The 25,025-nt window shown below is 51.2% G+C and overlaps 1 protein-coding gene across 1 annotated transcript; it reads left to right on the forward strand.

Annotated features, from left to right (window-relative positions):
- Positions 1-661: 661 nt before the first annotated feature.
- RHCG (Rh family C glycoprotein) lies at positions 662-24,780 on the forward strand. Its single transcript, XM_007990352.3, has 10 exons — positions 662-1,064; positions 10,400-10,586; positions 14,252-14,402; positions 17,038-17,185; positions 17,936-18,102; positions 19,440-19,577; positions 19,779-19,915; positions 20,223-20,347; positions 20,601-20,674; positions 24,004-24,780. The coding sequence occupies exons 1-10, from the start codon at positions 881-883 to the stop codon at positions 24,130-24,132; spliced, it is 1,440 nt and encodes a 479-aa protein (XP_007988543.1). The 5' UTR covers positions 662-880; the 3' UTR covers positions 24,133-24,780.
- Positions 24,781-25,025: the final 245 nt, after the last annotated feature.

Consider the following 25,025-nt stretch of genomic DNA (forward strand, 5'->3'; position numbering starts at 1 on the left):
GTTAACTCATGTCAAGATCACAGATCTTAACCAAAAGACAGTTTCTGATTATAGATCAATGAACTTGTGAAAAACTCTTAAATTGTTCTTACAATCCTTTATACGTGTTTTTTTTTTTTCTTTCTTAAAACCCTTGTATTTTGGAATAATTTTAGACTTATAGAAAAGTGCAAAGACAGTCCCCATATAGCCCTTACACAGTTTACCTTACTGTTAACATTTTACATAACCGTGCACATTTGTCCCAACTAAGAAAACAACATGGGAACGTCACTATTAACCAATTTTCAGGCTTTATTTGGATTTTACCAGTTTTCCCATTAACATCCTCTTTCTGTTCCAGGGTCAAGTCTGGGGTAGCACATCACAGATGTCTCCCCAGGCCGCTCTGTTGTGTGACAGTGTCTCACACATTCCTTGTTTTTCATGTGCCCTGTGTGAATTTCATAATCAGAAAAAGGACAGATGATGATGCAGATGATGATGATGATGATGATGATGATGATAATGACTTAGGTCTGGGAATTCCTTCTGATCTCGTTTGGAGGCCAATGATCCCCGTTTCCCTGTTCAGCAGAACAAAAGGAGAAAGGCCCCAGTATCAACCGGAGACACAGAAGTTGGGGCACCCTGATCCTCCTGCCCACTGCCTTATCGGCCTCTGCTCCTGCCGCTGTCCCCCAGCCCAACGCGGGGTATCTTTTGGGACCCTTGGCTTGGGTTGGGCCCCTGCCAGTTGGGCGAGCGCGCGGGCGGTGCCCGAGTCAGCTGCTCCGTGCCCCACGTGGCCGCCCCGCCCCCTTGCCCGGGTCTCAAAAGCCCCGCCGGCCTCCGAGCGTCCGAACTGCCCGCTGCCCGCCCGGCCAGGCAGCCCTGCAACATGGCCTGGAACACCAACCTCCGCTGGCGGCTGCCGCTCACCTGCCTGCTCCTGCAGGTAGCTATGGTGATTCTCTTCGGGGTGTTTGTGCGCTACGACTTCGATGCGGACGCCCACTGGTGGACAGAGAGGAAGCACAAGAACTTGAGCGAGGTGGAGAACGAATTCTACTATCGCTACCCGAGTAAGTCCCGCCGCCTGCAGGCCCAGTGGAGGCATATCCGCGCCGGTCCCCACCTGGCCAAGGGCTCGGCCCAGCGCAGGGCAGAGGAGGGGATCTGCCCTGCAGCCGCGGACTCCCCATCTCGCCAGCTTCTGCAGGGCATGCGTGGGAAATTGTCAGATGTGCACAAACTCCTTTTCCCCGTGAAAAACTAGTAGGGAAAACACCGGGATAAGGTTTTTATTTGACCGCCCTCCCAGCCGTCAGAGGCCCCCCAACATCCCTGTCAGAGAGCCCTGCTTGGTATCCTAAAAAGACCTGAGTCCTCTCGCTCCATTACCAACCAGTGGGTGACCTGGCTCCCTTGTCCAGAGGAGCGCTTACTCCAAATAAGCGGGTAGGTTCCATGTCGAGGGCCACAGGGATGGTTCAATGGCCGGCCAGCCCTGCTGTGGGCAGAGGTGTTGTGGGACCACTGGTGGGCCAGAAGGCCAGGACACCCACCCCCTTTTAGTCTGGAGAAGGAAAACAAGCACCCCTGAATTTTCTGGTGTCAGCGGTGCTGCGGTTAAGAGCACTACGCTGCAATCACATACCTCTCTTTCTCTCGTGCTCTTGTGGCTCTTGCCATAAACCAGGTGGGTGGCCTCAGGCAAATGCCAACCTTCCTAAACCTCAATTTCCTCATCTACAGAATGAAAATAATGGTAGGGCCTCCCTCACAGGAGTTGGGGTGAGGCTGTGGGGAGGCAGTGCAGGTAAAGCTCTGGCACAGAGTTGGGGTGGGATCCTCTCTTCATAATGGAGCAATTGCTACAAGAGCACCAAACACAGGTGTCCTAAGACTCAGGAGCAGGGAGAGCTAGCCCAAGGTCACTCTGAGCTGCCCGACCTCTGGACTCCCAGCCCGGGGCTCTTCCCAAAATCAGAATGTCCTTGTACTTTCTGATTTTCCACTCCATCCGCCATCAGTCAATGACAATTATTCTAGCTGGTGGTGTTCATGTAGTCATTGACTGTTAGCTTCAGAAGGGACCCTAAAGCCCCTCTCCAGCATCCGCCTATATCAACTGGTGTTGCCTCCACACTTTAAACATTCTTGGCAACAGGGGATTCTCTATCTCCAAGAAAACAACTGCACACTTTCAGAATGGCAGCCTGCATGAGAAAAAGACTGAGTTTGGGGGGCTGCAGGCTTGGTGGGAGCCAGCCATATTAAGTGGCTGCCAAAAAGTTAGGGCTATCATGGGCTGCATTAATAGTTCATGATGCCTAGAAGGGAAGTAACAGGCAAGGGGTGCGCCCCTTGCTGGGGAGACCACAGTTTCTCCTGGGCTCCATTTAGGGATGTTTTTTAAAAAGGCATCTTGACAGCTGCAGCCTTGGGATTCAGGCTCCAAATCCACTATTCACATTGTCCACCTTTCCTCTCCTCAGCGGGGGACTTTCCAGCAAACAAGTGAGGCAGGCAAGCTTGAGAGCCTCCTTTGCCTGTTCTTGTCCCTCCCTCCTGCTCTTGCTTCCCACTTGACCCCAGAGCACAAGGGGCAAGGTCTCCCATAGGCATTCACAGGTGCTCAATGTGTCTGGGGAGTGGAGGACCTCAAGACCTTAAATAGGGTGGGTGCGGTGGCTCACACCTGTATTCCCAGCACACTCTGGGAGGCCGAGGTGGGAGGATCGCTTGAGCTCGGGAGTTTGAGGCTACAGTGAGTTATGACAGCACCACTGCACTCCAGCCTAGGTGGCAGAATGAATCTCTGTCTCTCTCCCTTTCAAAAAAAAAAAAAAAGAGAGAGAGAGAGAAACTCTGTAATAGGAGCTGCAGAACCTCACCAGTGGGGAGGTACAGTCCTTATATCTCCCCAGCTCTTATCCTCCCACCACTCTCACCCACCCACCTTTCACACCCCACCTTCACGTATTCATGCAACAAGCGCTTATCTGTAATGTGATCATATAATTTATCATGATCAGAGGACACCTTTGAGAGTGAAGCTGGTGCTGGTAGTAATTTGCCGGGACCCAGGGATAAGCTATCACTGTCCTGGTAAACCAGGGCTGTGGTCACTCTGGATAAATAAGTTGAATATCCTGGGTCTCTGTTCCCAGACTTTTTGGAAGCAGAGAGGGGCACCGTGGTGCCCAGGGCTCAGTGGGACCAAGTGCTCTGAGCAGAAGGGATCTGTGATGGCTTCCTGGGAAGTGGTGGATGGTGAGGAGGAGAGAAGCCGAGCAACCAAGGGGGCCACTAAAAGGGGGTGGTGTTGTGAGGAGGGGGAGTGATTCTGTGTGGCCCAAGAGTAGGGTTTGTGAAAGGGATGGGGTAAGGATGCTAAGAGGGGGAGAGCCCCAGCATCAAGGAGGGCCTTGAGTTTCCCTTGCTAGTTCTCCTGGGGAGCTCTTGGCCACTGGAGCAGGAAGCAGCAGAGGAGAGGGGTATAGGGAAAGAATCTTGGCAAGAAGTGGTGGCCACCCCTCCAACTGCACATGTATTCTCTCCTTTAATCATCACCACGACCTGTGAGGGAGGCACTGTGACGACCCCCATTCTACAGATGAGAAAACTAAGGCCAGAGAGGAGAAGTGTCTTGCAAAGGTCACTCAGCTGGGAAACCACGGAGTAAGAGGAGCAGCCCTGGGGTCTGAGCCCATACTCTCCTCCCTATTCTCAACCTTCCTCCTTTCCCCTCCTCCACTCACGGTGGCTGTGGTTAGGAGTTAGAGGGCACAAGGCTTCCTGGCCCATGTGAGTCCCCAAGCTTGGGTTCCTGGGCAGCGAGGTGATTCCTAGGGGATTGGGGTGAGACAGGCCTCGAGGTGCCCTCCCTGTTCCTGGATCCAGGCCATCAGCAACTGTGTGAGCCTTGTTTCTACTCAGGGGGTTAGTGAAGCCTGCTGGCCTCTCCAGTGTCCAGAGGAGTCCAGTTCCAGTTGGCTTGGCCTGAGGATAGCTCCCTAGGCATGGGCCCCACAGCAGGCAGCAGGCATGGAGCCAGTTGGGGACTCACCCTGGCAGTGCCCTTGGAGGCCCGTGATGCGGGCAGTGGCTGTGGTTGCTGAACATGCAGCTTCCTTATGGGCTGGTGATCCAGGGTCTGGGTGAATCGCTGAAGGCAGTGGCTTCAGGGAGGCTGGCCCAAGGACGAGCCACTAGGGCCTGGACTCCAGAAGCTCCCTGGAAGACCAAGGAGGGAGTGGGACACATTTTGGGAGATGACCCAGGGTGGAGGAAGCTCTGGTTTCAAACACCGGAAGGACTGTGTCATGAGGCCGAAGCAGGCTCCATTTGATAAAGGACGAGCTTACCCACAGGCAGGAGGCAGTGGAACTTTAGAATTAAACAGATCCTATTCGGGTGCATCACTGCATGGAGGAGCCAACCACCTCACCACAGCGAGCCTCAGCGTGCCCATGTTAAGGTGGAAATGTTATTTAAAGACAGGATGTCTAAGAAGAGTCAAGATGGCAGGTGACTGTTAGGGCACTCATCTCCTGGCATAAAGAGAGAAGACAGTAAATGCTGCCACTGAGTTCCCCAGAAGGGAGTAAGTACTCCTTCCATTAAGGTGATTAAGTATCAGCACCTTGTTAGAAACATGGTGGAGACACATCTCCCTGAATATTAGTTGAAACTATTATAGGATTTAAATTATTTTGTGCACTTCCCAATCACAAAATGCTTTTTGCCTGCCCTGTCAGGTGGGGCATTTATAATTTCCATTTTATGATGGAAGTAATGAAGGTTCGAGAGGTGTTGGACACTCTCAGCCAGCCAGTGGCACAGGCAGGGTCAGAGCCAAGCCCCCCTGCCCCAGGGCTTACCTGCTTTCCAGGGTCTTCTGTGGCTTTGCTGCCCCTGACCATCTCCCCAGGAGATTTTGCAGTGTTGATGTGGAAGAGGTGGGCACGGAGTCTTGGGGGAATTAGGGAACTGGCCAGTAGGTCTTAAACAAAACAGTTAGGCTGGGCTGTGAATGGGAGGGGGAGGGGGACGGCACCCAGCCCCTGGAGGGCACCGTCCTTCCTGTGCTGATGCAGCAGAGGAGAGGGCTGCAGAGGCCCATTAGTGTGGGACCCTAATGATCCCCTAGACTCAGCCATCTTGGTGGGGGACTCATCTATAGAGGGAAGCAACAGGAGCTAGAAAGGGGCTGGGGGCTGGGAGTAAGGGAAGAGGGAGAACAGCTGGGTACTAGTGCCCCCTGGAGGCCACAGTGCCAGCCCCGCCCCATCAGGGATCTCCAGGTTGAGGAAGACAGTTCTGGGCAGGACAGCTGGAGTCACCAAAGCTGGGGAGGGAGACTGAGGGTCAACTTTGGTTGACCCTCAGCAAGTTGCCAACCCAATGCAACCTTGTCAGTCTTGAAAGAGAAAAAGAGAAATAATAACTAATATTATGGGGCAATTGCTAAAGAGCCAGCTGCCTTCGCACAGGGCTTTGATTGGGTTATCCCATTACGTGTGTGCTACAAAGCTCTGCAGTGAGCACTGTCCAGGGGCTGTTACTATCTCCCATTTGACTGACAAAGAACCTGTAGATCTGAGAGGTTCTGTCCTGTTGTGCTGAAGGTCCATATAGTTTGGACCCTCAAATCATCACTATTAAAAATCTTTTTTTATTTTTTATTTTTTATTTTTTGAGATGAAGTCTCACTCTGTTGCCCAGGCTGGAGTGCAATGGCACAATCTCAACTCACTGCAACCTCCGCCTTCCTGGTTCAAGTGATTCTCCAGCCTCTGGCTCTCGAGTAGCTGGGATTACAGGCGTGCACCACCATGCCCGGCTAATTTTTGTATTTTTAGCAGAGATGGGGTTTCCCCACGTTGGCCAGGCTGGTCTCGAACTCCTGACCTCAAGTGATCCACCCACCTCGGCCTCCCAAAGTGCTGGGATTATAGTCATGAGCCACCACGCCCAGCCTAAAAATCATTTTAGGTAGCACCAAACTTCATGAAACAGAAATTAATAAATGGATACATTTCGATGCTAAATTAAGACCAGTTGGACAGATAAAGAGATGGGAAGCAAGAGGACAAATCGGGGAGGTGCCCAGGGAGAAGGAAGTGGGTGTCTGTGTTCCTGATGGAGGGAAGAGAAAAAAAGAGACACCCCGAGACAGGGTGAAAAGGAGAGACAGGGCACCCACCAGAGCAGGGAGAAGAGCAGGGTGAGAGGGGACAGGCAGGGAGGATGGACCAGGAAAGCAAGGGCTCTCTGCTCCTGCTCTCAGGCCACACAGAGGCCAAGGCAGCCCTGAAACCACACACACCTTCCCCTGCAGCAGTGGCTCCCTTGGTCCTCTTCAGCTTCGCCCCTGCCAGCATGGCCCCTCTATACCACCAGGCAACTGATACTCCTCTCCTCGGAAGGACCTCACTTGCAGTGATGCTGTCTTTCCCCAGGGGCTCCTCCCACCTCCCTGCCAGCGCCTTCCTTGTCTTCTCTGCTAGCTTCAAGGCACAGCCAGTTCTCAGCTTGTGTCTTTCTCTCCCTTCATTCCCACATTGCAACTCACAGCTCTATTTGAAGGCCTGCCCAATCTCAGACCCCAGCTCCAAGCCCCCATGGCCAGGCTCCATTTCTCCCCTCACCCTGCACCCACCGCCCAGCCCTCACCCCTGTGGTCATCTGAAATTCACCACGGCCAGGCCAGACCCAGCACCTCCCACACAGCAACCTCTTGCCATTGCCTTGTGTTTGTCAACAGCACTGCCATCCTGTCATCCTGCCAACTCCCCTCCCTGCTTCTGGAATTGCCATCTGAATTTGTCACCTCCCTCTCTTTTACACCTCTCTTCCAGTCTGTCACCCATCAGTTCTTCCCAGAATAACCATAATACCATTTATGGTGTTTCACATACATCAGCTCAATTTCTTCCACAACAGTTAGAAATGTGATAAACCCTGCAACACGATCATACATGAAATCAGCTGCACACATTGAGAAACCTAAGCTGAGGTGTGTTTGTTCATGTAAACTCAGCACCAATGCTAAACTCAGAGGGAAGCTCAGAGCACCACCCTGGGGCCGGACCCACAGCTCTCCCACACTGGCTTGTACCCCTGCCCTTCAGTGTGCCCAGCCCCCTAAGCCTCCTCCAGATAGGTGATAGCTGAGGGGTCTGTGGCCTTGGCCTGAGCCTCAGGGAAGCCTGGAGGGGAAACAGATGAGAGCAGGCAAGGTCCAGGCAGCTGTGCCGTAAGCAATGCTCCTGCAACCTTGGCCAGGCTACAGTGGGTACCAGAACCTGTCAGCCCTCCTGGTGGGAGGCATTGGACTGGAGGGGGGCTGCAGCCCCTCCTGTGAAATCCCACCTGATCTCCTGGACCACTGCTCAGCTGGCACACCTGGGTGCTTCTGAGACAGTAACAATCCTTCATTCATCCATAGCTATTAACTGAGAGTCGACCTTGGCACAGGCATGGCTCTGCCTTCTTGGAGTTTTATAGTGGAGTGGGATAGACAAACAAATGCATAACTTCAAATTATAACAAGAACCGTGAAAGAAAAAAGGATGCCATAAGAGAGAGAACCTAGGAAAGAAAACAGGGTGCCATAGGGACAGAACCTATCTTAAATGGGTGGTCAGGAAGGCCTCTCTAATGAGGTGACAATTTGCTGAGATCTGGCCATTCTGCAGGAACAGCATCCCAGGTGGTGGGAACAACATAGGCAAAGACCCTAGAGTGTGGGACTGAGAAGCAGAAGGAAGGCCAGAGCAGCTGGAGCACCAAGGGGAGGTGAAGATGTGGGGAGATAGAGATCCCCTGGGAGGCAGGTAGGTGACGGAGTAGGAATCCCTGGGGAGACAAGTGGGTGGGGCTGGACAGGCCAGTCAGGGCCCTGAAGTCTCTTTTCCTTTTGACTTTTTATTTGGAAATAATTCCAAATTTACAAAAAGTTGCTCAAACAGAAATAGCACAAAGAAGGCTACACTCTGGCTGGGTGCAGTGGTTCACATCTGTAATCCCAGCACTCTGGGAGCCCAAGATGGGCAGATCACTTGAGACCTAGAGTTTGAGACCAGCCTGGCCCACATAGCAAAACCCTGTCTCTACTAAAAATTCAAAAAAAAAAAAAAAATTAGCTGGGCGTCGTGGCACATGCCTGTAATCCCAGCTGCTGCAGAGGCTGAAGTGGGAGGATTGCTCGAACCCCAGGAGGCAGAGGTTTTGGTGAGCTGAGATTGCGCCACTGCACTCCAGCCAGGGCAACAAAATGAGACTGTGTCTCAACATTTAAGAGAATACTGTATACTCAGACTCAGCTATTTGCTCACTCTTTCTCTACACATATGCACACACACATACACATACTCACACATACACATGTGTGCTTTGTTTTTCTGAACCATTTGAGGGTCAATCACATACATCATGGCCCTCTACCCTAAACTACTTCAGTATATTTCCTAAGAATAGGGATATTCTCTTCCATAACCATAGTAATAAACTTCATAAATTTCCATTAATGCAATATCTTCATCTGTTTATATCTGATTAATACAATATCTTCATCTGTTTATACCTGATTTTCTCAATGGACCCAATAATGACCTTTATAGCACTCCCCCAACCCTCCCAGCCCCACAAAATACAGAATCCAGTCTAGAGTAAGGTATTGACTTTAATAACTTTTGTCATGTCTTTTAATCTGGAACATTTTGAAGGTCTTTTATGACTGATACTTTTCAAGAATACAGCCTTACCCCTTTTTAATAGCGTGTTCCTCATTTTGTGTTTGTCTGATGTTTTCTCATGATGAGATTGGGTTCTGCAGTCTCAGCTAGAATCCCACATAGGGGATAGGTCCTTTTCAGGGTATCACATGTGGAGGCATGGGTGATATTAATTTTGATCACCCAGTCAATATGTTGCCCAGTATAATTACTGTTTTCTTCCTCTGCAACTAATAAGCAGTCTATAAGGAAACCCTTTAAGACAATGCAAATGTCCTGTGCATAATCAAAATTCCCGCCTGCATTTACCATCCCCTGATTGAATCTTTACCATGAAAATGATGATTTTCCAACTCTAGCACTTTTTCCACATTTACCAGCGTAACCTCAGCGTTCTACTGTAGGCAAGAGCCCTATCTGCTACCTCATTTATGTGTTTACCAACTTATTATCAGTATGATCTCATGAGTTCCTTTTTTAATGGTTTTAATTCATTATAACACATAATTACTTTGGTGCTCAAACTGTCCCAGATTTGGCCAGTGGGAGCCCTTCCATCTGGCCCCTGTGTCCTGTGACATCTGCAGTTCCTATTAGTGTGTTATGCTTCTGCAATTCTCTTTGCTTCTCAAAGCTCTTTGTCTTCTCTTATTTTCTTGGAGTTTAGAATCATACAACATAAGTGCCAAGAGGGCAGTTAAGATCATCCTAATACATCCCTTTAGTTTGGTCGTTGAGAAAACCGAGGCTCTGAGAAGGGAAGTGGCTTGCCAAGGCCACATTGTGAGGTGGAGAAGATTTGGGTCAGAACTCAGAATTAGGCCATGCCTGAGTGAAAATAAACAATGACTTCTGCCCATTTGGATCACCTAGTATGGGGTAGACACTGTGCTAGATGCTTCTTAACATACACATCTGCGTTTAATCCCTGCAACATCTGTGATGTAAGCGTTACAGAAGCAGGTGCCAAGCCCTAAGTTAAAACACTTAACTTTCCCAGAGTCATCCACCCAGGAGATGGAGTAACTGGGGTCCAAATTCAAGTCTCAGTGATGCAGGGATGTGTATCTGCTGGAGTCGGTGGTGCGATGTGGGGATGTGATCAGTGTAACTGATGTACTTGGCCTGTCCAGGCTACTCCTTGGCCAGATGAGCATTGATTCTCCATAGCAAAGGAACAGGATTGTGGTGGAGAGGGCAGGGCGTCATAGCCTCAGATGGTCTGGGCTATAAACCTTAGACCCTGCGTGTAACCCACACCTGGCCCCAAATTCCGATGCACAGCTGCCACCTCCAGCCTGGGCCAGCAGAGCCACCCAGGGAGGAGGGTAGAACCAAGGAACTGCCATCTCTCAAGGAGGGTGCTTGGGAATCTCTTGGCACTACAGCCCAGTGGTTTAAATAGGCTAAGGTGGGGGCCCACCTCGGGTCCCCCCCGAGCGCCTCCCTTTCTAGAGAGGCCCTTATGAAGGGACTGGAGGCTCTGCCGGCAGCGTTACCGCGCCCAGCCCTAGGGTTCAGATGTAGGGATGGGGAAACGGGGCTAGGATGGTGGAGCAGGGAGACGGGCCAGTGGCGGGGAAGACTGAGGCGCTGCCCCAGCCCTCCTGGTACAACCCAGGGCTGGGATGAGCCTTTGCTAGACCGAGTCCCGGGCTGCACTGTCCATGCAGGCTTCCAGGACGTGCACGTGATGGTCTTCGTGGGCTTCGGCTTCCTCATGACCTTCCTGCAGCGCTACGGCTTCAGCGCCGTCGGCTTCAACTTCCTGCTGGCGGCATTCGGCATCCAGTGGGCGCTGCTCATGCAGGGCTGGTTCCACTTCTTAGAAGACCGCTACATCGTCGTGGGAGTGGAGAAGTGAGCGTGGGTCGGCCCCGGAGGCGGGGCAGACTGGGAGGGGTGGGGCTGGGCAGGTGAGCCTGCGGGAGGAGGGCGTGCCCATTGGCGGGGCCGGGGCTTGGGGCTGAAGGGCAACTCCTCCTTCGGGCCACACTGGGCTTGCGAGACACACACACACACACACACACACACACACACACACACACACACTCTTACTTCGCTTCCTGATCAGCGACTCTCCAGGGTGGGAGTCGTCCACGTGTCATAGGAGGGTCTCCCTTCTCCTACGACAAAAGCTGCAGGGACTTGAGGCTAGACTCCTCTGGGGGCAGGGTCCGGCCGGGTGCAGCCGGGCCCGGCACATCAAAATCGCCCAGCCCTGTGTCCTGAGAGACCACAGCCCACGGGACTCTGGTGGGAGAGCTGGGATGTCTGCGCCAGCCTCTGAGGCTCCTTGTGAAGGGAACACCGAATGGGGACTCCAGCCAAATGGAAGTACCTCTCTCCGTGCCTTGCCTCACCGCCCCACCCACCCCAGGGAACAGGTGCTGGAAACAGCTGTGAGACAGGTGTGGGTGTGGAGTGTTAGGGCTGAAGCCCCCCTCCCCCTGCCTCAGCCTCCAAGGGTGGAGCACCCTACCGTCACTTCTCAGCTCCGTCCTTCTCATGACTTCTCTATGATGACTTGGCCTGATGAGCACCACCAGCCCCTTCTTGTCAGGTTACTCAGCCCCTCCCTCTGTTCTGCAGTGACCTCCTCCAAGCCTCCCCAACCCACAACACCACCAACAGGTTATAAAATAAATTCACCCAAAGCCAACTTGCCAAAAAATCAATGGACAAAGTGGTCAGCTCACTGAATGACTCCTTTATCAAACTCTCTATCCCATGGCAACTTATGAAACCTATAGCAATTTCTGTTGCTCAGGTCCTAATCAAGAGCCTTTGGGAGATTTTCCCCGCTTTAACCAAGTTTTAGTTTATTAGAGGTTCTTCTTTAAGTCCAGTTTAGGCAGACTTTTATTTCTATAGACATATGACAAGGTTGGCTAAAGAAAAAAAAATTGTTTTCCTCCATTCTTCCATCCTTCAAGAAAAAAAAATTTAATCTGAGAAAAGTAATCATTGGTGTTTGAAAATGAACATTCATTAGCTCACTCATAAACTGTCCACAGAAAGGGCGTAGAGGCGAACTGGTATAAACCATCTTTAAAGGGCAAATCCCTGCTGTTACTTTTAGGATACCAACCAGTTCTGATAGGCCAGGTGTCTGAAATCTAGGACATGTGTCAAATATTTGCAAAAAATTACTTCATCCAAGCCAACTAATTAACCCATGAATTAAGAGAAACAGGAAAGGTAGTTGACTGGATAAGTGTTGGAACCAATAAATGAGTCTTTTTGTGTATAAGACCCTTGACACACATATCATATCACCCTGAAGTTCAACATGCACAAGAAATTATCATTCCCAAAGCCATAGATCCAAAGTATAAAAACACCTGTAATATATATCACTGGCCACCACAGCAGAATAGCTATGGCTAAATGAATGTTTTTAATCTAAAAAAAAAATTCAAAGAGAATTATTACAAACCGTGAGTTAACAGGTTTGTGGTGAACCAGCTGTTCAGCAAGTTGGTCACTTGAAAAATCTGAGTTTGGACAAATTGGCTCTCAGGAGACTGATTTTTCAGCACCTGACTTGGAGCTGATTTCTGGCGCCCAAGGCTGGGATGAGCATGTAGTCCCCAGACCTGACCTTGTGGATCCAGAGATGTAGACCCCCCGCCCCCGCTGGCTTCTGTCCTGTCCCTGCTGAAGAGTCTTCCAAGTTCCACCTGTCACTGTAAGTGACAGAAGTGCCCCTCTGCCAGCCCTGCCCAAGCCTCCTCGGCCCTCCTGAGATATGTGGCGTCTGGATCTCCATCTCCCAAATGCTGATAGCCCAAGGGATGGGCCTTTCTGTTCTCTCTCTCCTTGTTTTTTTGTTTTGTTTTGTTTTGTTTTTTGTTTTGTTTTGTTTTTTGTTTTTGAGATTGAATCTCATTCTATCTCCCAGGCTGGAATGCAGTGGCATGATCTTGGCTCGCTGCAACCTCCACCTCCCGGGTTCAAGCAATTCTCAGCCTCCTGAGTAGCTGGGATTACAGGCGCCTGCCACCAAGCCTGGCTAATTTTTGTATTTTTAGTAGGGATGGGGTTTCACCATGTTGGCCAGGATGGCCTTGAACTCCTGACCTCGTGATCCACCCGCCTTGGCCTCCCAAAGTGTTGGGATTACAGGCATGAGCCACCGGTGCCCGGCCACTCTCTCTCCTTTCTAACGGTCACTTCTATCAAGATGAATCTTCCAGCTGCAGTTATGGGATCTTGGGCAAATAACTCAGCCTCTCTAATTCTCCATGTCCCATCTGAATGATGTGGCTAATGACAGTGCCTGTCTTGTATGGCTCAAGGATGGCACAGGGGAGCATATATAGTACTTAGTAGATACCCCAGAGCCTAGCACTTAGGAACTGCCATCAGTCATTTAGCCAGGCCCTATAGGCCCTGGGGACACAGTGGTGAATGAGGCAATAGTGGAGTGGACAGTTCAGTGAACACTCTGTATTGGGAGGGACTGGAAGGGACTGGGAGGGACCCCGCCCCCATTCCACTAACTGGCCCTACAATTAGTTTCATTCTCGCTCCTCACCCCATTCTCTCTCACACACACACAGCCCTAAGCATGGAAGGGGAAGGGAGTCCCCTCTAGATGTGACAGTCTTGAGGAAGTAGCCCCTTTTATCCCTACACCCACCCCATCAGCAACTCTCCCAGCCTAACAGCCACACTGAGGGTCTTGCCTTGGAATCCAGAGGACAGCTTTGCTGCTGGCAGGGGACAAGGAGGCCAGGCTTGGGCAAAGTGGGCACATGGATGGAACCAGGGTCTACACAATGTCCACTCAGCTGTCTGCCTCTTCATCAGCCCTCTGCTGGGCTGGCAGGGTGTTCAGGGTCCAGGCTTGAGCAGGACCTATGTACCTGCCCCTTTGCCTCCATCCTCCCTGCTGGCCTTCCTGCTCCCTCCTTCCATCCAGTACCACCCCAGCTCCCTCCTTCCTGCAGAAAAGTCCCTCTGTTTCTTCCCTGGACACAGATCCTCTCTCATGGGTAAGGTAAAGGAAAGGTCCCAACAGTTCAAACTCAAGCAAGGCCTGGTCACCAGCAGAAGAGGTGTGTGCAGAGTGAGAGATAAGGATCTGGAAGCAGAAATTGCATCTGGTTGGAGGAAACAGGAAGGCTTCCTGAAAGAGGAGGCAGTAAGAGGAGGTTCTGGAAAAGCAGGTAGAAGTTACAGGGCACGGCAGGACCCTAAAATATGGGGCATGCTCAACAATAGCAGCGAGACCACATGGCACCCTGAGCCCAAGCTGTCTGCAAGCAGTGGGGGCCTGAGATAGGGTTGCATGGGAGGGGGCATCTAGTGTGTGCCGCTGTACTGGTCTTGTCTCATGTGTGGTTTCTTTTCATTCTTGGAGTAGCTGTAAATGTTAGGTGCCCATTGGTGTAGATGATGAAACTGAGGCTCAGAAAGGTTAAACCACAAGCCAAAATCCACATATGACCAAAGTCCAGGGCTTCCAGTGCCACTTTTTGCTGTTGCCCCAGCTTCTCCACTGGCCTGTCTCCCCACAGTCTCATCAACGCTGACTTCTGCGTGGCCTCTGTCTGCGTGGCCTTTGGGGCAGTTCTGGGTAAAGTCAGCCCCATTCAGCTGCTCATCATGACTTTCTTCCAAGTGACCCTCTTCGCTGTGAATGAGTTCATTCTCCTTAACCTGCTAAAGGTGAGCAGGGCTCAGAATGGGGATGAGGTGGTGGGGATGCTTTGGGGGGACAGGGTATGGAGAAATATACAGCTGGGGAGACATGCCAGCCTGGCGAGTCACTCAACCTCCTGAACGTCACTCAGTTTTCTCATCTCTAAAGTGGGTACCAGACAGGTAGATATCATCGTCCTCCTAGCAGATCAATCCAGCACCTAAGCAGAGCAGGGCTTCCTTGAATGTTGTTTTTTTCCCCCTCCTTTCTTTCTCAACATCAGATGGAATGAATAGGATATCCCTGCATATACTCTTGCACACATACCACATTTCCAGATTGCTCTGCCAAGAAAAGGCATCCAGTGTATTGAGGGGGCAAATCTGTAGGGCAGGATCCCAGGTGAATGGCCAAGCTGGCCACGGTGTGTACGACACAGCACCAGAGCTCTCATTCACATGGGCTGTGACAGGAGTGCTGCTCCCTGGGGGAGGTCAATTCAGTGGCTCAGATAAGAGGCACCTTATAACTTTGACTCTATCTCAGAAGCCTCCTTGGTGCTTTTGGACAGTAGGGGAACTCACGTAGAAACTGCACCCTTTTCTTAGCACCCTCCTCTTCTATATTTGGACTCTGTCTGGAACTCCTCCTTGGCAGGGAGTGATTTAGGTCACCCTAAATTCAGTCATTCATTTTGTAATTTTTTTCAACTACCAGATTAGTCCAAGCTACCGTATCTCTTCCTCCTGACTCATCTCCCTGGCTGCATTCTTGCCTTCCTTGCCCCCAAGGAAAATCATCTCCAGCAGCCAGAGTGGCCTATAAATAATGCATAGAGAAGAGGCCAGGCACTGTGGCTCATGCCTGTAATCCCAGCATTTTGGGAGGCCGAGGCAGGCAGATCACCAGAGGTCAAGAGTTCGAGACCAGCCTGACCAACATGGAGGAACCCTGTCTCTACTAAAAATACAAAATTAGGCCAAGCACGGTGGCTCACGCCTGTAATCCCAGCACTTTGGGAGGCCAAGGCGGGCAGATCAACTGAGGTCAGGAGTTCAAGACCAGCCTGGCCAACATGGGGAAACCCTGTCTCTACTTAAAACACAAAAATTAGCTGGGTGTGGTGGCGCCTGCCTGTAATCCCAGCTACTCAGGAGGCTGAGGCAGGAGAATCACTTGAACCCAGGAGGCAGAGGTTGTGGTGAGCCGAGATCACGCCATTGCACTCCAACCTGGGCAACAAGAGCAAAACTCCATCTCAAAAAAATAAATAAACAAATAAATGAATAATGCATAGAAGGCCATTCACCCAATGAAAATCTCTCAGTAGTTTTAACATTTCATTCAGGAGAAAATCCAAACTTGCTATAAGGCCCTTCCTGTTCTGGCACCAACTTTTCTCTCCACATATTGTCTACTCTCTCCCCATCTTATTGTCTACTCTCTCCCCATCTTCCCATACTTTGTCATAGCTTGCTGTCTGCTCTTCAGGCACAAAGCTTGGTCCCACCTCAAGGCCTTAGCACTTGCTGTTCCCTTTGCCTCCAAGGGTCATCTCTCAGTCCTTTGCATTACTGAATCTCAGTATTCATACCCTCTCTCTCTTTTTTTTTTTTTTTTTTTTTTTTGTTCCCGAGGTAGAGTCTTGCTCTGGAGTGCAGTGTCATGATCTCAGCTCACTGCAACCTCTGCCTCCCGGGTCCAAGCGATTCTCATGCCTTGGCCTCCCGAGTATCCGGGATTACTGGTGCGCACCACCATGCTCAGCTGATTTTTGTATTTTTAGTAGAGACGGGGTTTTGCCATGTTGGCCAGGCTGGTCTCGAACTCCTGACCTCAGGTGATCCGCCTGCCTTGGCCTCCCAAAATTTTGGGATTACAGGCATGAGCCACCACTGTGCCTGGCTTACCCCCATTTTATAGATGAGAAAGCTGAGTCTCAGAGAGATTAAAGGGCTCACCTAAGGTCACACAGCTAGTAGAGGCATCCGCTAGGCTGGGAATTGAGAATCCCAGCGCTGTCAACAACCAGCTCTATGACCCTGGATGACACACTTACCTCTCTGGCTGGGTTTCCCACGTCTAAAGTGAAGGAGTGAGTCTGTGATTCTATTCATCTGAGATTAGTTCTGAGTGGGCAGGAAGGAGGAGGTTAAAGAGAAGGGGAGGTGAGTGTGAGTGGGACCAACATTAATCGGGCACCCGTTAAGTGCCAGGCCCTCGCCAGGGGCAAGTCGCCTGCATGAATCCTGATAGCAGCCCTGCTACGGCACTAGCAGGTGGTGTAAACGCAGAGCTTGTGAAATGAGAGGCACAGAGGTGGAAACCAGTGGGTGACAAAGCAAGTAGGGTGTTTCCCTCAGTTCTGCCTCTGCCTTACCTCCTCCAGTGGTATGAGCAAGTTCCTCTCCAGGCCTGGGTTTCCCTATCTGGGAACAACCAAATCTGCTGGGTGAGGACACCCTGGCATTTTGCTGATGGGAATCCCTACCTTCTCCCCATTACCAGCCGATAGGTCTGTGAGGGCCCCAGGCTCCATCCTGCACCCTGAAGAGTCCGAGAAGGCTGGAGCTCTGGGCGTGTGTGTGTGGCAGGATAGGGACAGCTATGAGGAGGGAGGGAGAGAAGGTGCCAGAGTCTGACAGGTCCCTTGCACCCCAGGTGAAGGATGCAGGGGGCTCCATGACCATCCACACATTTGGCGCCTACTTTGGGCTCACAGTGACCCGGATCCTCTACCGACGCAACCTAGAGCAGAGCAAGGAGAGACAGAGTTCTGCGTACCAGTCGGACCTCTTTGCCATGATTGGTGAGAACTGCCATGATAACCGAGGGCCACCATGATGGGTGAAGGCGGCCATGATGGGTGAAGGCGGCCATGATGGGTGAAGGCCACCACGATCAGACCTGATCCCCACATGGTATGGTGGGTGGCTGCCAGTTCTCTTTGTGGGAAGGGCAGACAGAGTTTGCCTGTAGATACTTCTAGAATCCCATATGTCTGTCCCTCTTCCATGGAGCTGAAAGAAGTTGGTCACTCATCCTGTGTTTCCCCTAGAATGCCCCAAGGCAGACACAGTGGTAACCAGGAGCTGCTCACTCCATCCCCTGGGCTAGGGCAAGATATGCATTTCCACTTCTGTGTCCATTCATTCCAGAGAAGACACTGACCACACCCATTCTGGTCTCTCAAAACCCAGCCCTGCCCTCCAGGAGCTCCTCACAGTGTAGTGGAATAGACAGCAGTGCCACCTGGAGGATCTCCCTACAGTGGAGAAAAGATTCTCCCTCCTGGTGCTGTGGGAACAGGGTGCGGGCATTTAGCCCAGAAATGGGGGTCAGGGTAGACTTCCTGGAGTGGTGTGGAAGGCTAAGTGGGGGGTGAGGAAGGCAGGGAGGACCTTCCAGGAAGAGCCCCTGCATGACTAAAGCTGCAGAGGTGGAAACAGCTGGGTGTGGGGTCACCTCTAGAGCTAAAGGACAGGATGCCTGCCTGGGCTGTGGGGCTCTATCTAATGCCTCTCCTCCCGGGCCCATCGGGCCTGTCTGGTCTGACCAGGCACACTCTTCCTTTGGATGTACTGGCCCAGCTTCAACTCAGCCATATCCTACCATGGGGACAGCCAGCACCGAGCCGCCATCAACACCTACTGCTCCTTGGCAGCCTGTGTGCTTACCTCGGTGGCAGTATCCAGTGCCCTGCACAAGAAGGGCAAGCTGGACATGGTGAGCATGAGGGCATTGGGGGTGTGGCTCTGACTGCCTGGGCCTGGAGGGTGCTGATCGTCATGCCCTGCCAACAGCTCTGAGGGGATCATCACACCCATCTTGCAGATGAGGCTGGGGGAGAAATGATTTGTTTTGAGAACATGGCCAGTTTTCAGCAGCACCCAGAGCAAGGACATTCTTTACCCTGTAATTTTTTTTTTTTTTTTTTTTTTTTGAGATGGAGTCTTGCCCTGTCACCCAGGCTGGAGTGCAGTGGCGCTATCTAAGCTCACCGCAACCTCTGCCTCCCAGGTTTAAGCAATTCTCCTGTCTCAGTTTCCCAGCTAGCTGAGACTACAGGCTCAGGCCACCACGCCCAGATAATTTAGCTAATTTTTGTATTTTTAGTAGAGAGGGGTTTCACCATACTGGTCAGGCTGGTCTCAAATTCCTGACCTCAAATGATGCACCCATCTCAGCCTCCCAAAGTGCTGTGATTACAGGCGTGAGCCACTGCACCCAACCTGTCTTATAATCTGACACAAGCATCTTGACATGGGCATATGTGTGCTGAGACATTGTCAGGAGTATCAATTATTTGGGGACACTGTCACCATGCAGAGAGGTGGGGACTCAGGCACCTGGGGAAGGGAATCAGACACAGATTGGCACACCTGTGTGTATCCATACCCACTTGCAGGGAGTGACATGGAATAGGGTCAAGGACAGGGACTCTGGGGCCATACAGCCTGGATCAAGACACCTTTCTGCATCTTGCTAGCTCTGTGGTCTTGGACAAGTCATTTAACCCCCCTCACCTCAGTTTCCTCATCTGCAAATGTTGCAAGATAACTGTCCTCACCTTGCAGACTTGTAGAGATGGAAAGAGCTAACCTCCACAGCCAGCAGCATGGCACCCGGTGCAGATTAGCGTTCAGACAGCAGCAGCCAGTACGTGTGTATGGCTAGACCCCATAGGCACTTGACGTGGACTTGCATCCATGGCAAGAACATTCAGACATGCTAGTCTGGGCACACAGGTATACATGGTACACATAAAACAACTGTGTGATTGTTGTCAGGGCTCACTGGCAGGTGCACCAGCACATGGAAAATGCCCAGACCTGCTAGGTGGGATGGGTGGCATGTGCAGAGAGACACAGGGAGCAGCTGTAGCAAGCCTGGGTGGGGGCTGAAGTCCTCTGCATGCTCCTGGCTTGCTGAGGTGAACTCCCAGCCATCCCTGGCTCCCAGGGCCCAGGATACACCCTCGCACAGCCAGCGAGTGAGCTCCTCTAGTCCTGGTGCTCCAGGGAGAGGACTGAGTTCTTGCCTGCTCTGCCTGCCCTGCCCAGGTGCACATCCAGAATGCCACGCTCGCAGGAGGGGTGGCCGTGGGTACCGCTGCTGAGATGATGCTCATGCCTTATGGCGCCCTCATCATTGGCTTCATCTGTGGCATCATCTCGACCCTGGGTTTTGTATACCTGACCGTAAGTGTCCCAGGCAAGGGGCTGGGGGCTGGAGAATGCTGAGGTCTTTGTGTTCCTGACAGTGAGCTGAGGGTTCCTAGGAAGGGGGCTGAGGGCTAGAAAATCCTGGGTCTCTGTGTATTTGAGGGCCTCTGGAATCCCCACCTCCCCACAACCTTGATGCAGCCCCTGGCCTGAGCAGCACCCACCTCCCCTTTCCAGCCATTCCTGGAGTCCCGGCTGCACATCCAGGACACATGTGGCATTAACAATCTGCATGGCATTCCTGGCATCATAGGCGGCATCGTGGGTGCTGTGACAGCGGCCTCCGCCAGCCTTGAAGTCTATGGAAAAGAAGGGTAAATGTGGAGGAGGCGCAGTGGGACGGAGCTTCCCCCTTCCTTCTCCCATCCCTTCTTCCTGCTATTCCTCTGGGACCTGACTGCCTCTTTCTCCCTTTCCTTCCCCACTCTGGACCAATTGTTTCATGGGCCTCTCTCCCCAAACTCTGTCCCTTCCCATTAGAGGCCAACTGGTATGTCTGCTGTCCCCATGTTGTGGTGGGAAGTCTGGGGCCCATGGTACCCGCTCACATTTTTGGGGTGGCAGCAAGCGGTTACTTGGCTTCTCCATGGGGCCCTGACCTTCCCCCTGTCTCCACCCCAGGCTTGTCCATGCCTTTGACTTTCAAGATTTCAAGAGGGACTGGACTGCAAGAACACAGGGAAAGTTCCAGATTTATGGTCTCTTGGTGACCCTGGCCATGGCCCTGATGGGTGGCATCATTGTGGGTGAGCACGAATGGCTGAGCCAGAGAAGGGGGGACTGCTGTGGGGCTCCCTGGGTGGGGAACCAAAGGGCGTGCAGCACAGGTCAGCCTGGAGCCTCCAGGAATCCCTGATCTCTGCACTTCTAGCTACAGGACTGAGGCAATTTGGACTTCAGCCCAAGGGCCCTAGGAGGATTTTCCCAGCTGAGGGAAATGGCTGGGGTGAGCAGAGGGAAGGCATTTCCTGACATCCTGTAATCTCCAACTTTCTGTAGGGCTTATTTTGAGATTACCATTCTGGGGACAACCTTCAGATGAGAACTGCTTTGAGGATGCAGTCTACTGGGAGGTGAGTTCTGAGGGATTTGTCACTCCGAAGGAGTGCAGCTGCGTTCCCTCCCCGCCTCCACCTGCATCAGCTGGGCTGGGGCCTGCAGACCCAGATGCCGGGGGTGAGGGTCAGAGCCTGCATTACCATACTTCTTCATCGGGGGACGCTGTATCTCATGGAGGTTGAAGACTCTTCCCTCTAGACCCCAGGGCTCGGAGTGGGTGGTGTGTACCTCTCTTTCTGCACACCCTAGCAGGGGTGACAGAAGCAACCTACAGTCAGGGCTGCAGCTGGAGTTTACTCTTGTCCCTAAAGACTCAGTCAGCTTTATTCTAGAGCAGTGGTCCCCATGGTATGGTGCCCGGCACCATCAGCATCACCTGCAGACTGGTTAGAAGTGCAAATTCTCACGGGTGCAGTAGCTCACAACTGTAATTCCTACACTGGAAGGCTGAAGTAGGAGGACAGCTTGAGCCTAGGGGTTTGAGACTAGCCTGGGCAACATAGGGAGACCCCTTCTCTACAAAAAATAATAGAAAACTTAGACGTGGTGGCATGCGTCTGTAGTCCCAGCTACTCTGGAGGCTGAGGCGGGAGGATCACTTGAGCCCAGGAGGTGGAGGCTAAAGTGAGCGATGATGGTGCCACTGCACTCCAGCCTGGGCAATGGAGAGAGAGAGAGAGAGAGAGAGAGAGAGAGAGAGAGAGAGAGAGAGAGAGAGAGAGAGAGAGAGAGAGAGAAGTGCAAAGTCTTAAGTTCCTCGGACATCTTGATTCCAAAACAAGGGGGTGGGGGTCCAGCACTCTGGTTTAACAAGCCCCCAGGTGATTCTGATGACAAACAAATCTAAGCACCACTGTATTTGAGCAGTGGTTTTCAGCGCTAAGACGCACACTGGAATCACCTAGGGAGCTTTGACAGCATTCCGAAGCCCAGGCCCCAGCCCACAGAGACTTGGATTTAACTGCTCTGGGGTAGGGTCTAGATGTTAGAATTTTTTAAAGCTTTCTTGGGGATTCTAACACCCAACCTGGGTTAGGAATCACAGTGCAGTGCTCAGCTTCAGTCTCCATAAGAACCACCTGGAGACCTTCCCAGGCACCACCCCAGAGGTTCTGATTCAGTAGGGACCGGGACTCTGCAAGTGACAAGCTCCCAGGTGATTCCGATACAGAAACTGAGTTCTGGACTGTGCGCAGTGGCTCATGCCTATAATCCCAGCACTTTGGGAGGCCAAGGCGGGCAGATCACCTGAGGTCAGGAGTTCGAGAACAGCCTGGCCAACATGGCAAAACCCTCTCTGTACTAAAAATACAAAAAATTAGCTGGGCTCAGTGTCTCCTGCCTGTAATCCCAGCTACTCAGGAGGCTGAGGCAGGAGAATCACTTGAACCCCAGGGGGCAGAGGTTGCAGTGAGCTGAGATCGCGCCACTGCCCTCCAGCCTGGATGACAGAACGAGACTCCATCTCAAAAAAAAAAAAAAGAAAAAAAAAAAAGAAAGAAAGAAAGAAACTGAGTTCTGCAGCATCCCACCACTTTGAGCAGCTTGAGGAACATTGTTCTAGATATGAAAGTGGTGGAATGTCACAGAATTCAGTTTCCTTAAAATGCCACAATCTGGGCTTTCTGTGACTTCAGGCAGACCTCTCCCCATGAATCATGATTGGAGGTGCCCACTTGCCATTGGATGATGCAGGATGGCAGGACTCCCCTCATGCTTCCTACACTGTCCCCTCATGACAGGGTGAGGACTGGCCTGTGTCTGTGGCTCCTGGGACAAAGGGCCACCCATAATGCCTTTCACTTAGCTCTGTATTTTTAAAACCATATCAGAAGTTTTAAGGGTAATTTTCACTAATATCTACTATAACTTCATGCATATAACGAATGTCTCTTAAATTAACTCTTTAAAAATGTTTTAATTAAAAATGACTAGGTGCTCGTTAAAGAAAATCTGGAAATAGAGAAACATAGAAATCTCATCACCCTATGTCAAGCAATATTAACGTTTTCTGATATATTTCCTTTCTATCTTTTTTTCTCTGCATAGATTTTTCTTACACGGTTGAGATTGTATTATTCACCCAATTTAGTATCCGTCTCTTTCTCCTTACTGCTCTATCATAAGAATAGTTCTGTGTTATTACATTCCTAATAAACTTTCTTTTCTCACAGGATAATTATTTCTATTCTATATTTAATAAAGTCAGAACTTAAACTATTTTAGACACCACAATTAGAAAGCACACAGATTTTATGCTAATGAAATAAGTCAGAAATGTTATCAATTCCCCCATGTAGAAGTTCCCTCTTGGTTCTGTTCGGATCTTTGTAATTTATTGCAAGTTCACACCTCTCAGCTCTATATACCTTGAGCAGTACAGACATCCCCCAGTAACCTCAGGGAATTGGTTGCAGGATCCCTTGCCGGGATGCTCAAGTCCCTGATATAAAATGGCATAGTATTTACATATAAGCCTACATGTATCCTCCCACATATTTTAAGTAATCTCTAGATTACTTATAATACCTAACGCAATGTAAATACTGTATTGTTTTTTATTTGTATTATTTTTTATTGTTGTATTGTCATTTTTTCTTGTTGCTTTTTCTGAATATTTTCAACCTGTGATAGGTGTAACCTGCTGATACAAAACCCATGGGTATGGAAGGCTGGCTGTACCTGGTTGGGAATAATGAAATTCCATGCCAATGGAAGGAACACTATCAGGCAGTCCCTGAGGCCCTGAGTGGTTTACCTTGGGAGTGAGGTGGCTTCTCAAAGGATGGGGATTGGACCCGTGTTCCCTAGGACCACGGATGAGGCAAGGGCAGGACTGACCTGCCCTGCCTGCACTCTACCTCTCTACCCACTTCTGGCCTTCCCTGCACCTTCCCCACCCCACTTTCGGACCTGTCTGCAGTTTATAGAGCTTGTCATACTGCCTTGTACTGCCTCTGCCCCTTACTCCTACTCATCTTTTAAAAGTGGGTTCAGCACAACTTCTCAGCATCCCCCAGGCTGGGTTATAAGCCTCTGGTGTGCACTTACAACTCTTACTGTCACTGGGCGTTTCACTGGAATGCCTCACCATTACTCTCCTGGGGCAAGGACCCTGTCTTATCCTTGCCATGCCCCAGCACCCAGGATAGTGCCTAATATAGGGTAGGGGCAGGACACCTGTGTTGAAGGACCACCCTGCTTTCCGTGGCATGTGATCCGCATGGCGATCACAAGGTGGCGCTCGCCACACACCATTTGCAGCTCCAGGAGGTTCTAGTCACCAGGGACACCCTTGCCTGGCCTGGGACAGGGCCCTCGAAGTTGCATCCTCTCTCTGCAGATGCCTGAAGGGAACAGCACTGTCTACATCCCTGAAGATCCCACCTTCAAGCCCTCAGGACCCTCAGTACCCTCAGTACCCATGGTGTCCCCACTACCCATGGCTTCCTCAGTACCCTTGGTACCCTAGGCTCCCAGGGCAGGTGAGGAGCAGGTGAGTATGGGCTTGGCTTGGTCTGTGGGGATGACAGGGAGGTTCTCCCAGTGGGGGCCCAGCTCTCAGAATCAGATGCTACCAGCAAAGAGGCAAAAAGCAAACATCAAGAAATGAGGGCTTCCACCCCTCCTGCCTGAGGTGCAGTGGGCACACAGGTTGGCAGGAGAGCGTCTTAGAGTCAGACAACGTGCATCCAGGACAGACACAGAAACATGTGAAGGTACAAGGGCATGGAAGGAGACCTGGGGGCACACTTGGCTTTGTGACTGTGCCTGCTGGCTGTGTGACTTTGAGAATCTCTTCACCCCAGAGACTGTGCCTCGATTTCCTCATCTATAAAAGTGTAGCTGACAGGTCTGGCTGTATTCAATTGCTCAACTCAGACGAGACCCACCCTCCCCTCCTTTTTTCCATCAACTAACACTTTTCCTCCTCTGCAGAATGCACCAAGCCCTTGCTCATGGCTTTCACATCTAACCTTCCCAAGATCTCTACAAGACAGGTAGAATTACTGCCCTCTTTTTAATAGATGAGCAAACTAAGGCTCAGAGAAGTTCTGGTTCTTCAAGATGACGCAACTAGCAAGTGGAGAAACTGAGGTCCTTGCTGGTCATTGTTACTGTTCTTATTATTGTTATTTAACTTCCTTGGAGGCCAGAGCTTGGAAATAGCTGGGTCTGGGGCAAGAGGCTGAGTGATGTGGCAAGAAAGGATGTTAGGGTGCCAGGAAAGAGAAAGGTGAGGCTATGCCCAGTTGCCTTTAATGTCCACCCCATCCAGAAAAGAAAATGGTACCTGAGAGGCTACAGCAGGACGGGGCAGTGACCCACTGCTCTTGGCTGTCTCCCCGCAGGCTCCACAGACTG

The sequence above is a fragment of the Chlorocebus sabaeus genome, chromosome 29 (assembly GCF_047675955.1).
Source record: "Chlorocebus sabaeus isolate Y175 chromosome 29, mChlSab1.0.hap1, whole genome shotgun sequence".
In the NCBI taxonomy this organism is placed as follows: Eukaryota; Metazoa; Chordata; class Mammalia; order Primates; family Cercopithecidae; genus Chlorocebus; species Chlorocebus sabaeus.

Excerpts from the sequence above, each read along its gene's own strand:
- RHCG (XM_007990352.3), top strand. The coding sequence starts at position 881 with ATGGCCTGGAACACCAACCTCCGCTGGCGGCTGCCGCTCACCTGCCTG. Across the intron at positions 19,578-19,778 it reads TGGGTTTTGTATACCTGACC|CCATTCCTGGAGTCCCGGCT; the intron begins GTAAGTGTCCCA and ends TCCCCTTTCCAG. Across the intron at positions 20,348-20,600 it reads GATGGGTGGCATCATTGTGG|GGCTTATTTTGAGATTACCA; the intron begins GTGAGCACGAAT and ends AACTTTCTGTAG.